General features: G+C 43.4%; 1 protein-coding gene across 1 annotated transcript; it reads right to left on the bottom strand.

The window, feature by feature from the left end:
• Positions 1–289: 289 nt before the first annotated feature.
• On the bottom strand, positions 290–1,249 carry LOC150052616 (olfactory receptor 5P55-like). Its single transcript, XM_090349173.1, has 2 exons — positions 690–1,249; positions 290–608 (listed from the first exon to the last, which is right to left on the bottom strand). The coding sequence occupies exons 1-2, from the start codon at positions 1,247–1,249 to the stop codon at positions 290–292; spliced, it is 879 nt and encodes a 292-aa protein (XP_090205299.1).
• Between the last annotated feature and the right edge of the window lie 11,394 nt (positions 1,250–12,643).

Genomic DNA, 12,643 nt, shown 5'->3' with positions numbered 1-12,643 from the left:
AAACTATGATTGATTGTCCATTGGTGTGGTAAAGTCACAATGAAGAGACACTAAGGGGCACTGGTTAGAAACATAGTATCTGAAACAAGATCTCCTAGATTCAAATTCTGGCTCTACGTCTGATCCTTTGGGTGACCTTTGTCAAGATTTTGTGCCTTGAATTCCTAGGAGATAATAATGCTACCCATTTCAAATGGATGAAGACTGAACGAGTTAAGAACAGTGATGCATTTTAAATAGTTCTGTCACATATTTTCTTCCATCTAAGTATTAGTGACCGTGCTTTAGGTCATGGCTCTCCTGTGATGACATGGCATGGGCCAGGCAGCTTGCCAAAGCATCTCCTCTTTACAGCAGCTTTCACGTCTCTATTCCGCAGGCTGTAAATCAGAGGATTCAACATGGGAATGAGCACAGTGTAGACCACTGACACGAGCTTGTTTTGTTCTATGGAATTCTGAGAACTGGGCTGCGCGTACATGAAGGTGACAGTCGCATAGTAGAGGCAGATGATGGTGAGGTGGGAGACACAGGTGGAGAATGCCTTGCCCTGGGCCTCCGGGGAACGCATTCTGCAGATGGTCACCAAGATGTAGATGTAGGAGACCAGTATGATGGAGATGGTGAAGAAGATCAACAGAGCAGAGGAAGAGAAGAGAATGGTTTCCACCTCAGTGGTGTCTGCACAGGCAAGATGGAGCACGGGGGGGATATCACAGAAATAGTGATTGATCACATTGGGACAACAGTAGGGCAGCTTGAAGATACAGCCAGTCAGCAAAGCAGAATTAGCGACAGAAGTAGCGTAAGTAGCCACCACCAGGAGCACACACACACGCTGGGACATAATGCCGTGGTAGAGGAGAGGGTGGCAGATGGCGACAAATCGGTCATAGGCCATGATGGCTAGGAGAAGACACTCGGCAGTTCCATGGAGAGTCATGAGGGCCATCTGGACCATACAGCCGGCAAACGAGATGGACTGGCCCGAGTGGAGGAAGCTATCCAGTAGCCGGGGAGTATTCACTGTAGAGAAAGAAGAGTCTATGAAGGAAAGGACGCCGAGGAAGAAGTACATGGGTGTGTGGAGCTGTGGGCTACTCTGGATCAGAGTGATCATACCCAGGTTGCCTGTGAGGGTAGCTGAGTAGATGAGCAGGAAGAGCCCAAAGAGGATGCCCTTCAGCCTTTCCTGGTCTGTGAGCCCCAGCAGGAGGAACTCAGTGACTTGGGTGCAGTTCTGCAGCATGGTGAGCACTGTAGAGAGACCAGACAGACATGCTGGTACTGTAGAATCAGATCCAGAGCCAGTGCCCAAGCCTCGTCAATGCCCCCGGAGTGAATGCTATCAGGGGACCTGGGGAGGGGCAGCTAGCATGAATTGAATGCTTACTGTAAGTCACACATCTATGAGTTCCCACAGCTACTTACAGGTCATTCTTTCTGGTGTAAATGTTTTGTCCATTTACTTTTAGTGAGATTATCAAACTGCCCCAAGGTCAGAGAGTTAGTGTATAAGGAAAATGAGATTAGAACTCAGTCTGTGATTCCTATGTGCTATGTGGCTCGAGTAGTGTCTTCTCTTCAACTTTCTTGTTTGTGGAGGACTTGTTATCTGTAATGGGTGTGGGAGGGAATGAGTGAATGGATCTATTTGGGAGCAAGGGATTCAACAGTTCCTAATTCTTCAGGAGGCTAGGGACAGGGAAAATCAGATACTTCCTAAGACTCAATCATTTCTCCCAGTGTTGGGGGTCAAATTGCACCTACCAAAAAAGGTTTCTGTAGGGAGTGGGGGGAAGGAAATGGGGACCAAGACAAGAGAAAGGGTATCAATGTTTGTGAAGTAATGCACCTTCTATCTGGTGAATATAATGTAACCCTTCTATCAATTACAATAAAATACATGGAAAAATAAGATTTCTGTAGTCTCTAACTACTTATGAATGTAATTGTATTGGAAATGGGGTCTTGGATGATGGTGGTCAACTGAGGATGAGGTCATACTTGATTGATTGGTTGTCATAAACCAAGGAATGCCCAAGGCTTCCACAGTGAGGGATTTTTTTTTTGTGGGTCATGGGGCTTGAACTCTAGGCCTGGGTGCTGTCCCTGAGCTCTTCAGCTTAAGGCTACTGCCCTACCCCTGGAGCCACAGCTCCACTTTCAGTTTTCTAGAGATTAATTGGAGTCTCACATTCTTTAGTGCCCGGGCTGGCTTTGAACCTTGATCCTCAGATCTCAACCTCCTGAGTAGCTAGGATTACAGGTGTGAGCCACCCTGCCCAGCTACATCTTCTCTTCTAATTGGTTCAGAATTCACACAGGAAGGAAGGATGCTATTTATTGTGATCCTTAGTAGCTTCAGCAGAGAGAAAACAAGAAGGAAACAGACAAAGTAGTTTGCTTGTCTTATCTTCAGTTACCCTAAGAACTGGGCTTGCAGCTCTCTAGCAAACTGATATGGCTGTGCGAAGGGATGAGGAGGGGGCCACACCAGGATATGGTAGAGTCTGGGAGGACTCTCTGGAGATCAGGAGTAGTAATGCGTTGTTGAAAGAACAGAATAGCTTCTCCTGGCTTTGCAGCGGAGTCTTTGGCAACGAGAAGGTATTTGGGCAGAAGGTTGAAGTGTCTTGATACACAGAAATAAAGGTCTAACAAGGCAAAGGGAGGGGTATGTCTGAAAGCAGAGGCTTTCTCAAGATGGAAGAGGTCCTGACCGTTCCTGAAGATACCCTCCCTATTCCCATGGATGTAATTACAGAGCTATGAATGTCTCCTAGATCTTGCTGGCAGCTGCGTTGTTTCTTTAAGGAACTCACCGCTGTGAGCAATAGCTTATATTCTCTCTATATATGTATTTGACACAGTGATCATAGCATATCATCTCAGTGACATCCATAAATAACTTTCCTCATGGCAGAAAGAACATCAGTGACTGGGAACAAGACACTGGAGTTCTCAGACCATTAGGGAACCCTAGGTACTATTTCTTCTTTAGATGAAGTAAAATACATACTTATGTACATCCATATATACATCCCTACACATATTTATTAACCAGTCCTGGTTATGAGAACCATGAAAATCAAGAGGAAATATTGTCTAGGTTCTGTAGTTACTGTTGTGGAATGCTGAAGCATATATTATGCTTGTTAGGATTATTAGTAGTATTATTATTAGTAGTATTGGGGTTTGAACCCAGGGCTTCATGCTTGCTCGGTGAATGCTCTTTCTACCTGAGCCATGTCCACAGCCCTTGATAGGGTTTGAAGCAGGATTGTGACATGACCAGGTGAAGCAGTGAAAATACAGTGAGAGCAGTAAAGCTGTTTTAAGAGTAGGGAGTGAGGGAGAATGCCACTGGTTGAACTTTGATCATGGCATGTTGTATGTGTGCACGGAAACATCACAATGAAATCCCCCTTGTAAAATGAATACCTAGTAATACAAATTCAAAAAAAAAAAAAAAGGCTCCTGAAGGAAATCAGAGAGGAAGCGGAGGGTGGCTGTAGCTGGGGTAAGTGCTTTGATTTATTTACTTATAGACTTTATTTTTTTGTCCTGAAAACATAATGATGATTAAAGTGCCCGATATCTTAGAGAGTGGAACAGTGAGAAGATAAGGAGGTGGAGCTATATGTAGGAGATGGATTTGTCTGTGGGGAAAGGAAGATTGGGGTGATTTCCATGTTCCTGATGTGGTTAGTAGGCTAGTAGTGGTGCCATTCACTTGAATGTGTACCAGGTTGGAGGGAAATTGTGGAATCTCATTTTCAATTGGATGAATTTAGCACAGTCAAATACATCTAAAATCTAGAAGACTGGTGGGTAGACCTTTTTTTTTGAAGCTTAGGAGGAAGTTTTCTACAGGAGATGGGACTCTGAGGATTGTTGGCTTGCAAATGAGTCACTCAAAATGTCTACTATGAATATAGCATGTCCCAGACCCTGTCAAAGATGTGAGGATACAATAAGGAAAGAAAATGAACAGAGATGGTGCTCACTTCTTTGGATGTTAGAGTTTAGAGGAAGAGGTAAATTTTCATGAGATAATTCACAAATTATGGTAAAACTGCAACTGCAACAAAAACTGAGGAGTAGAGGGTTTGACTCAGAGAGGTTGGGGTGGGGGAGTGTTTCTCTAGGAAGATATTTCCACAGGATGGTGGAATGGGAACAACACATACAAAGGCCCTGAGATCTGAAGATGCTGGAGCGGAAGAAGAACTCAGTAAAGGCCAGTATGGAGAAAGAGAGAGAGAGAGAGAGAGAGAGAGAGAGAGAGAGAGAGAGAGAGAGAGAGAGAGAGAGAGAGAGAGAGAGAGAGAGAGAGAGAGGGAGGGAGGGAGGGAGAGAGATTGAACCTAGCAGGCAGGCTATGTTTTGTAAATGAGAGAGACAGACCAGGATATAAGTTGAGCCTAGTGTTTTGTAAATAGATTGAGTGCTTGTTGCATGTCAGTTCCTGTTAAATATCTTTGATTTTATGGAGTGCTCTTGCTAATCTTATAGGTGGTATTACTGATCTCTCCACAAAGTGAGGAAAGGAGGGGATAAAAGAAGACAAGGGACTTAGAAAAAATAACACTAGTAAGTGGCAGAGTTAGGATTTATCAGTCCCCAGGAACATGTTTAAAAAAACCATGAGATACTATTAAAGATGGTATGATTTTTTTTTGATAAGATCATTCTAAATGCAGTTGGGTAGGAGGAGTTAATTGATGGGGAGATTGGTCAGAAGGACAGTGAAGTCATTTAGGGGGGATTCTTCACTTAAGCTGGGGTGGGGAGGATGGAGGAGGTAAATGGGGAGAATGGTATCAGGATGGACTCTGATGCCTCCAGTGTCAAGACAGAACAGGCCAGTTGAAGATGAGAGAGGTTAAGATGCACTCCCATCATGATTAGGATGGTGGCAATCAACTTTGAGTGTGACTTATAAAAAAAGGAAATAAGGGAGTACATGTGAGTTGGTCTCGATTGGTGGAGACACCCACCTGCCCTCTTACCTGTGGCTGACTAGATCATCCACATCTGAACTTCATTGTTGGCGATCACTTGAAGGGTGGTTCTCTTCCTCTCTCATTGTTTGCCTGTGACCAGCATTCCCAAGAACACAGCTTAGTCAATTGTAACAGAGACTGGAGAGTTCTTGTGCCTGGAAAAAACATCTATCATAAGCTGCATCTGACATCCTGCTCTTTAGAGGTGGGATATGTGTAAGAGGAGTTTGTGATGACCTCTCTAGGGGGCAAAAACACAAAGCTCTAAGGAATGCCAAATTTGGGTGATCATTAGCTGGGTGCCTTTGAGAATCTTGGAGACTGACATTTGTCTATTCCCTGTAGGCTTCCATTGTCCGTTTCATGAGCTCAAAAGGCCAAGAGGTTAACTTGGACACATATCAACATAGTCTTCTGTCTCACTAGAAGTGACAGAAAGCACCAATCATTTTAATAATCCACACTTGTATGCTGTTTGAAGGTATCTTTCTCAAGTTATTCCTTTGATCCTCAGACTAGTCTTTGAAAAGATGTTTGCTGATTCTTTCAGTATACACACACTCACACACATGTATGTGTATGTATGTGTATGTGCATGTACATCATAGTTATTCCTCTATATCCCTTATGGTCTGTTTTCCAGGGCCTTTAGTAGATCTTTAAATTCACAGATGTTCAAGTTTCTTATATAAAATTATATATATATTTCAAATGATCTATGATAATGCTCCAATATACATTCTCATTTGTTTGTGTGTGTGATTGTGTGTCAACAGGTAGACTTAAACTCAGCCTTGGGCTTTTGCTGGGTTTTCTTCCTCATGTCTGGTGGTGTACAAGCCATGTCTCCAGATCAGCATTTTGCTGGTTTCTTGGAGATGGAGTCTCATAGACTTTTCTGATTTGGCTGGCTTCAAATTTTGAGCTTCAATATTTTAAGTCTCAACTTTATGTGCTAGCTAGACTACAGATAAGAGTCACAGATACCCAATGTACTCCAGTATACTTTATGGGATCTAGATTACTTAAATATCTGCAATAGTGCGTTCATTATAGCACAGTGGATACACTGTATTCCTCAGGGAATGATGGCAAGAAAAAAAAATCTGCAGATGTTTATGGAAAACTTTTTTTTCTCCAGTCCTGGGGTTGAACTCAGGGTCTGGGCACTGTCTTAGGGCACTTTTTGCTCAAGGCTAGTGCCCTGCCACTTGAGCCACAGCACCATGTTTGTTTTTTTTTCTGTGTGTGTGGTACCAAGGAATTGAACCCAGGGCTTCTTCATTCATGCTAGGTGAGCATTCTACCACTAAGCCATGCTCCCAGCCTGAAAACATGGCTGTTTTTTTTTTTTTTTTTTTTTTTTTTTTGCCAGCCCTGGGCTTGGGCTCAGGGCCTGAGCGCTGTCCCTGGATTTTTTCTCAAGGCTAGGACTCTACCACTTGAGCCACAGCACCACTTCTGGCTTTTTGCTACATATGTGGTACCGAGGAATCGAACCCGGGTCTTCATGCATGCTAGGCAAGCACTTTAACCACTAGGCCAAACTCCCGCCCCCCCTTTTTTTTTTAAGAAATAATTTTCAGTCTTGGTTGATTGAATTCATAAATAGGGAGACCACAGATACATAGGGTCAAAACATTTTTTTCCTTTCTCTCTCTGCTCCCCCCCACCCAGTCCTAGGCTTGAACTCAGGCTCTGGGTGCCATCCCTGAGCCTTTTTTGTGTTCAAGACTGGCATTCTGCCACTTGAGACACAGCACTACTTCCAACATCTTTCCCTTTCAAACAAACATTATCTCTCCAGTTCCCCAAACAGCTTTACTGTGTTTATAAGGACAACTCATGCTAGTTGTTAAAAACTTAAAGCAACACTGGATTACAAGGAAATTAAAATGTCATGTAAAATCCCACCACTACAGAAAATGGGAGGGTTCTTCTTTACATAAATTTGTCGATATTCTCATGACTAGGATTTTCTATAGGTAGAATCATAATGTATAAAGTATTCTGTCATTTACCTTTCCACTTAGCTTAGGAAGATGCCACTGAATACTCCCATTGCCAGAATAATAGTCTGTCATGTTTAACACTCACATTCTTTTGCTGTGTGTGTGTGTGTGCACACATGCATTTACTTAACTCATGCCTGTTGATTGGCAATAAGGTATTTCTATCTGTGTGTGTGTGTGTGTGTGTGTGTGTGTGTGTGTGTGTGCTGCTCCCGGAGCTTGAACTCAGGCCTGGGCACTGTTTCTGTGCTCTTGGAGGCAAAGCTAGTGATCTACCACTTGAGCCACAGCTCACTGTCTGGCACTTGGGTGGTTAATTAGAGATAATAATTTCATGGCTCTTCCTGCCCAGGCTGGCTTTGAACCATGCTCTTCAGATCTCAGCCCCCCAGGTGCCCCATTATTTCTACCTTTTTGCTGATATAAATAACTCACAGATACCTCTTGAGATGAGGCTATGGTACAGAGAGACCACTTTTCCAGGGAGATCGCACTGGAGAAGAGATTGCCCTCTCTCTGGAGGCTTGGCACTTTGGGTTTTCATACCCCCATGGAAATCACCATGTAAATCAAAGGGCCTTGTTAGACAAAGGACTTGTTTATGTAAAGGGATTTCAGTCTGCTGATATGGATAGGAATCTCACCAGGAGAGGGACTGGCCTGTCCAGGGGTTTTCCTGCAGGTGGAAGAGAGGAGCCTGCCGAATTACACTACAATTGGAGTGCAATACTGTGTCCTCTCACTGCCAACGTTCTGCCTTTCAACATGCAGAGGTTCCTCGTGTTTTGTCCTAAAAGCACACCAATATGTGAATACAGGATGTTTCCAGTCATTAGTGGCAAGGGCTGGATGATCCCTTCCATGTAAATCTTTTTAATAACATTACATGTTTCACAATGAAAACAAAATTCCTGTATCTTCCCACCTTCCAAAAATCTACCAAATGACTTCATTTGCAAGCAGATGAGTGCAAGCAGTAACTGGAAGGAGTCTACTTCTCAGCCACAGATCTGCAAATCACTCATGGAAGGCTTGCTTAGAAGTGATATGTTTATGTTCTGTCGTAAACTGCTTCCTAGAGAAGCTGGCAGGACACTCCCAGAAAGAGATTCAGAAACAAAGGGCTATGCATTCTTATTGCCTGCTGGCAGAAGGGGAAGGCAGTAACAGGAATTTGCCATGTGCTGTGCGTGAGTGCTTGCTTCTTTCTGTGGTGAGCTCCATCGCAGTGGTGTTTCCATTATCTTCAATGCTCTGCTTCGGAAGGAAAGCCCACGTGAGGAAAAAGAGTAGCCACGTGGATTTCTTTGATGATCTTTACATCTCACTTTTACTTTTGTTTAAAATTGTTTTGGGGGTGGGGTGATTTAAACTCAGGGTCTCACGCTGTTTCTTGACCTTTTTTGTTTTGGCTCAAGGCTGGTACTCTACCACTTGAGCTAGAGCTCTACCTCTGCCTTTTTGCTTTCTTTCTTTTTCTTTTTTCTTTTTTTTTTGCCAGTCCTGGGCTTGAGCTCAGGGCCTGAGCACTGTCCTTGGACTTTCTCAAGTCTAGAGCTTTACCACTTGAGCCTCAGCACCACTTCCGGCTTTTTTTTTCTTTTCTATGTAATGTGGTACCGAGGAATTGAACCTGGGTCTTCATGCATGGTAGGCAAGCACTTTAACCAGTAGGCCAAACTCCCAGCCCTCATTCTTTCTCTCTCTCTCTCTCTCTCTCTCTCTCTCTCTCTCTCTCTCTCTCTCTCTCTCTCTCTCTCTCTCTCTCCCCCTTTCTTTCTTTCTTTCTTTCTTTCTTTCTTTCTTTCTTTCTTTCTTTCGTTCTTTCTTCCTTTCTTTCTTCCTTTCTTTCTTTTTTTGTGATTAGTTAAGAGATAAGAGTTTTATAGCCTTTCCTAGCCAGGCTGGCTTTAGAGCCATGATTCTCACATCCTAGCCTCTTGAGTAGTTAGGGTGATAGATACATGTGTCTGCCCTTTTTAAATTACTTTCTTCCCTCTTTTTTTGATAAAGACTAATTAAGTGGAGTCAAGTCAACAAATCCAAGAATACTTGAGTCAAATGAATTCTTGGGGAATATTGTCCTTAGGATGTTTGAGAGTAAATGAAGACGTGCTAGGAGAGGAAAGTGATTTCAAACATTTGTATGTGGCAGAGAAATGTAGGGCTGGTGTCTGGTTCTTCTCAACTTATTTCAACTTACCAGGTGTTGCTATAGTCTTGTGCTGTTGCTTGCTGTGGATCTTATTGGGGGAATGCTGATGATTCATTAGCCATCAGGGCACAGACGGACTCTCTGAATATGGCAATGACTCTTTTCTGGCTGAAATGAATCCCTTTTAACTGCCTCTATAGAGTGTTCGTGGAAGAACTCTGCAACTTTATAGCCCAGGCAATGGGTCATGGGTGGAATGAAGTGAAGTTCGGTTTCCATGGGAACAGGATAGAGTCTTACAGTAAATTTTCAAAATAATAAGTTGAATGTGAGAATTGAGGCCATTTATATCCACAGGGTTTAACTATGTGAACTAAGTACTTAGACTTACCTGGCTTAACTAATTTGTTCCAGGAAATTTAGGCCAAGGGAGAGATGGCCATAAACCAATAAATAACTTCACTGTTCACTTCAGGGGATCAGGTAAGGCACTCTATCAGCTCTCCTATCAGAAAAATAGATGACTCATCTGGACAAGCAATTTTTCCCAACAAACAAGAGATTTGCTTCCAGGCCCTTCAATCCTCTTATCTACCATTGCTAAAACATCCTGTCACAAATTTGCCCAATCCTGATCCATTTTGTGCTTTAAAAAAATCAACAAGGGAGGCTGAAGCAGAAGGATTGTAAGTTTGAGACCAACCTGGGTTATATTGTGAGTTCTAAGCCAGCTTGAAATAGTCTCATTTTGGGGCCTAATGGCTCAGGCCTGTAATCCTAGCTATATGGGAACTAGAAACTAGAGGCTCGTGGTTTGAGACTAGATCAAGCATAGAAGTTGATGTTTATTATCTTGGCCAGAAAAGCAGTGTATAAATTCATTTGTTGAATCTATTAACACTAGTCGTGAGACCAGTCCAGACTCTAGGGGAAGGGAGCTGCGAGCTGCGTGTGCATTCAAGAGAAGGAAGTAGTGGTGGCCACCTTTGGAGATGATTCCTTCAGAGCCTATGTGGTTAAGCCTGGAGACTCCAGAATCTGAGTTTTAATCTTCGTTATTTTACCTGTTCATTATGTGATCTCAGGCAGCTTTCTCCCCAAGTTTTGCCCTTTTGTGACCCAGCTTCTTTCTTTCTTTCTTTCCTTCCTTCCTTCCTTCCTTCCTCCCTTCCTCCCTCCCTCCCTCCCTCCCTCCCTCCCTCCCTCCCTCCCTCTCTCTCTCTCTCTCTCTCTCTCTCTCTCTCTCTCTCTCTCTCTCTCTCTCTCTCTCTCTCTCTCTCTCTCTCTCTCTCTCTCTCTCTCTCTCCCTCTCTCTTGTTCTTTTTCCCTCCAGTCCTGAGGCTTAAACTCAGGGCATGGGCTCTGTCCCTGAGCTTCTTTTGCTTAAGACTAGTGCTCTACCATTTGAGCAACAGTGCCACTTGTGGCTGTTTCTGAGTAATGGAGATAAGAGTCTTGGATTTTCCTGCCTTTGACTGGCTTTGAACCATGATCCTCAGATCTCAGCCAACGGAGACACCAGTGTCTGGCTGTACTTATTATAAAAGGAAATATCTTCAGATTCCTTGAAATATGGAAATAACTTTTTTTTTCTCTTTGGAAAGGGATGGCCTAGGCTGTCTTGGAACTGTATAGCTTAGGCTGGCTTCAAACTGTCAGTCCTCCTGCCTTAGCCTCATAAGTTTTCAAGCATGAAAACATCATGGTTTCTTGCTTTAGAGAGGGAATGAGAAGACAGATTCACTTCACTCCTGAAATGGATTATTTTGTCTATTTCTCCAATTGCAAGCAGCTTTGTGGTTGAAATGTGGTTAGTCTAGGTGTGTGTGTGTGTGTGTGTGTGTGTGTGTGTGTGTGTGTGTGTGAGAGAGAGAGAGAGAGAGAGAGAGAGAGAGAGAGAGAGAGAGAGAGAGAGAGAGAGAGAGAGAGGGAAACATGGATTCCTGATACACTGAAATCCTTGTATAGCATGTGGACCGAATTTAACCATGAACTATGGCAGTCACCCTGAATGAAAATCTCTGGTTGATTGAAAGAGATTCTAGAGGGTGGACGAGGGCTTCTTGGAGGAGCTCTGCAGTAGAGACTTGGATGGGATGGCTGTCAGGGCAAGGCCCCACACTGGAATGAATGCTGGAGCACTTCTAGTGGCTGGAGCAGCCGGCAGAATGAGAGTCATGAGACCAAGATGCTTCGTGACTTCTGGAAAAATGCTTCTGAAAAACAAAAGAAAGAAAAGATTCTCAGTCTGCCTCTACATTCCAATCATTCTCGGACTTTTCCTTCCTGTTTTTCTCTTCCAAGGGCACAAGTCAAGACTCTCTGGCCCTGCTCATAGTTTGTTTTTGGTTTTTTTTTTGGGGGGGGAGGTGTTGCTGGCACTTTGTGTGTGTGTGTGTGTGTGTGTGTGTGTGTGTGTGCGCACGCGCGCGCGTGCGTGCGTGCATGTGTGCACATGCACAGAGATTTGAGTCTTTTTTTTTTTTTAAATAAAGAATTGTAGTTTTGAGTTTAAAAGCACAGGCAAGCAAAACAGCACACTAATGCTTTTGGATGCAAAAATAACACTGGAGAGAAGTCACCCTGAGGTCATATTTCGGGGAAATCCTGCATCTGGCAGCATGTTACACTCTGTCAGGCAGGGACCTTGCTTAGTGAAAATGACTGGCCTTGAGACCCTGGCCTCTTACACTAGGGGAAAGCATCGTATCATTTCTATAATAATTTTTATTGTTATTAGAAAGATGATATACAGGGAAGTACAGTTACATCTGTCAGGTAAATTGAGAGTTTGCACAATGTCATGTCTTCCCTCACTCTGGCTCAGTTTTTCCCTCCCATCCCTACCCACAAGTTGTAGAGTTCATTTCCCAAATAATGTCTAGTGAGTACCACTGCTGCATTTATTCACCCTTCACGTCTCAATTTCTGTACTACCCTCCCAAAGATAAAGGAACAAACACAACAAAAAGAAAAAGAAAGCAAAAACCCCTGGAGTTCATTTTGATGAATATGACTTTATATGCTCAGATGTGCATAGGCATTGTGCCTTTGCATTCCTCTCCTTGGACTATCTTTCTTTGGTGAAATGCCATATTTTATAAGCATCTTAGAATACAGGGATGTGGGGATGGGGGGTAGAGAGTGACTGGTCACTTCTGGATGGAATACATCCATCGTTAGAGTTTATCTACACAGCGCTCATGAGCTGCTTTCCCTTTGAACTTAGCTGGTGACTGGTTCCCCTGAGATCCTTGAGAAAATCGAGATAAAACTGGACCTGTGATCCTTTCTAGAGAGGGATCAGTGAGTGATCTGAGTTGTGGCACAGGCAGGATGATTGCTCTTTACTGGGGGCCAGGAGTTTCCTGAGAATTGTTGGCTCTTCATCTGTAATGTGAATCGCTTTTTTGGGGGTAGTGGGAGGTATTTAGGTTAAAATTCAGGGCCCCATGCTTATTGGGTAA

The sequence above is a fragment of the Megascapheus bottae genome, chromosome 16 (genome assembly GCF_031878675.1).
Source record: "Megascapheus bottae isolate mThoBot1 chromosome 16, mThoBot2.hap1, whole genome shotgun sequence".
Lineage (NCBI taxonomy): Eukaryota > Metazoa > Chordata > Mammalia > Rodentia > Geomyidae > Megascapheus > Megascapheus bottae.
Note: the sequence above shows the minus strand (reverse complement) of the source record. Positions and strands in the feature narration are given on the sequence as shown.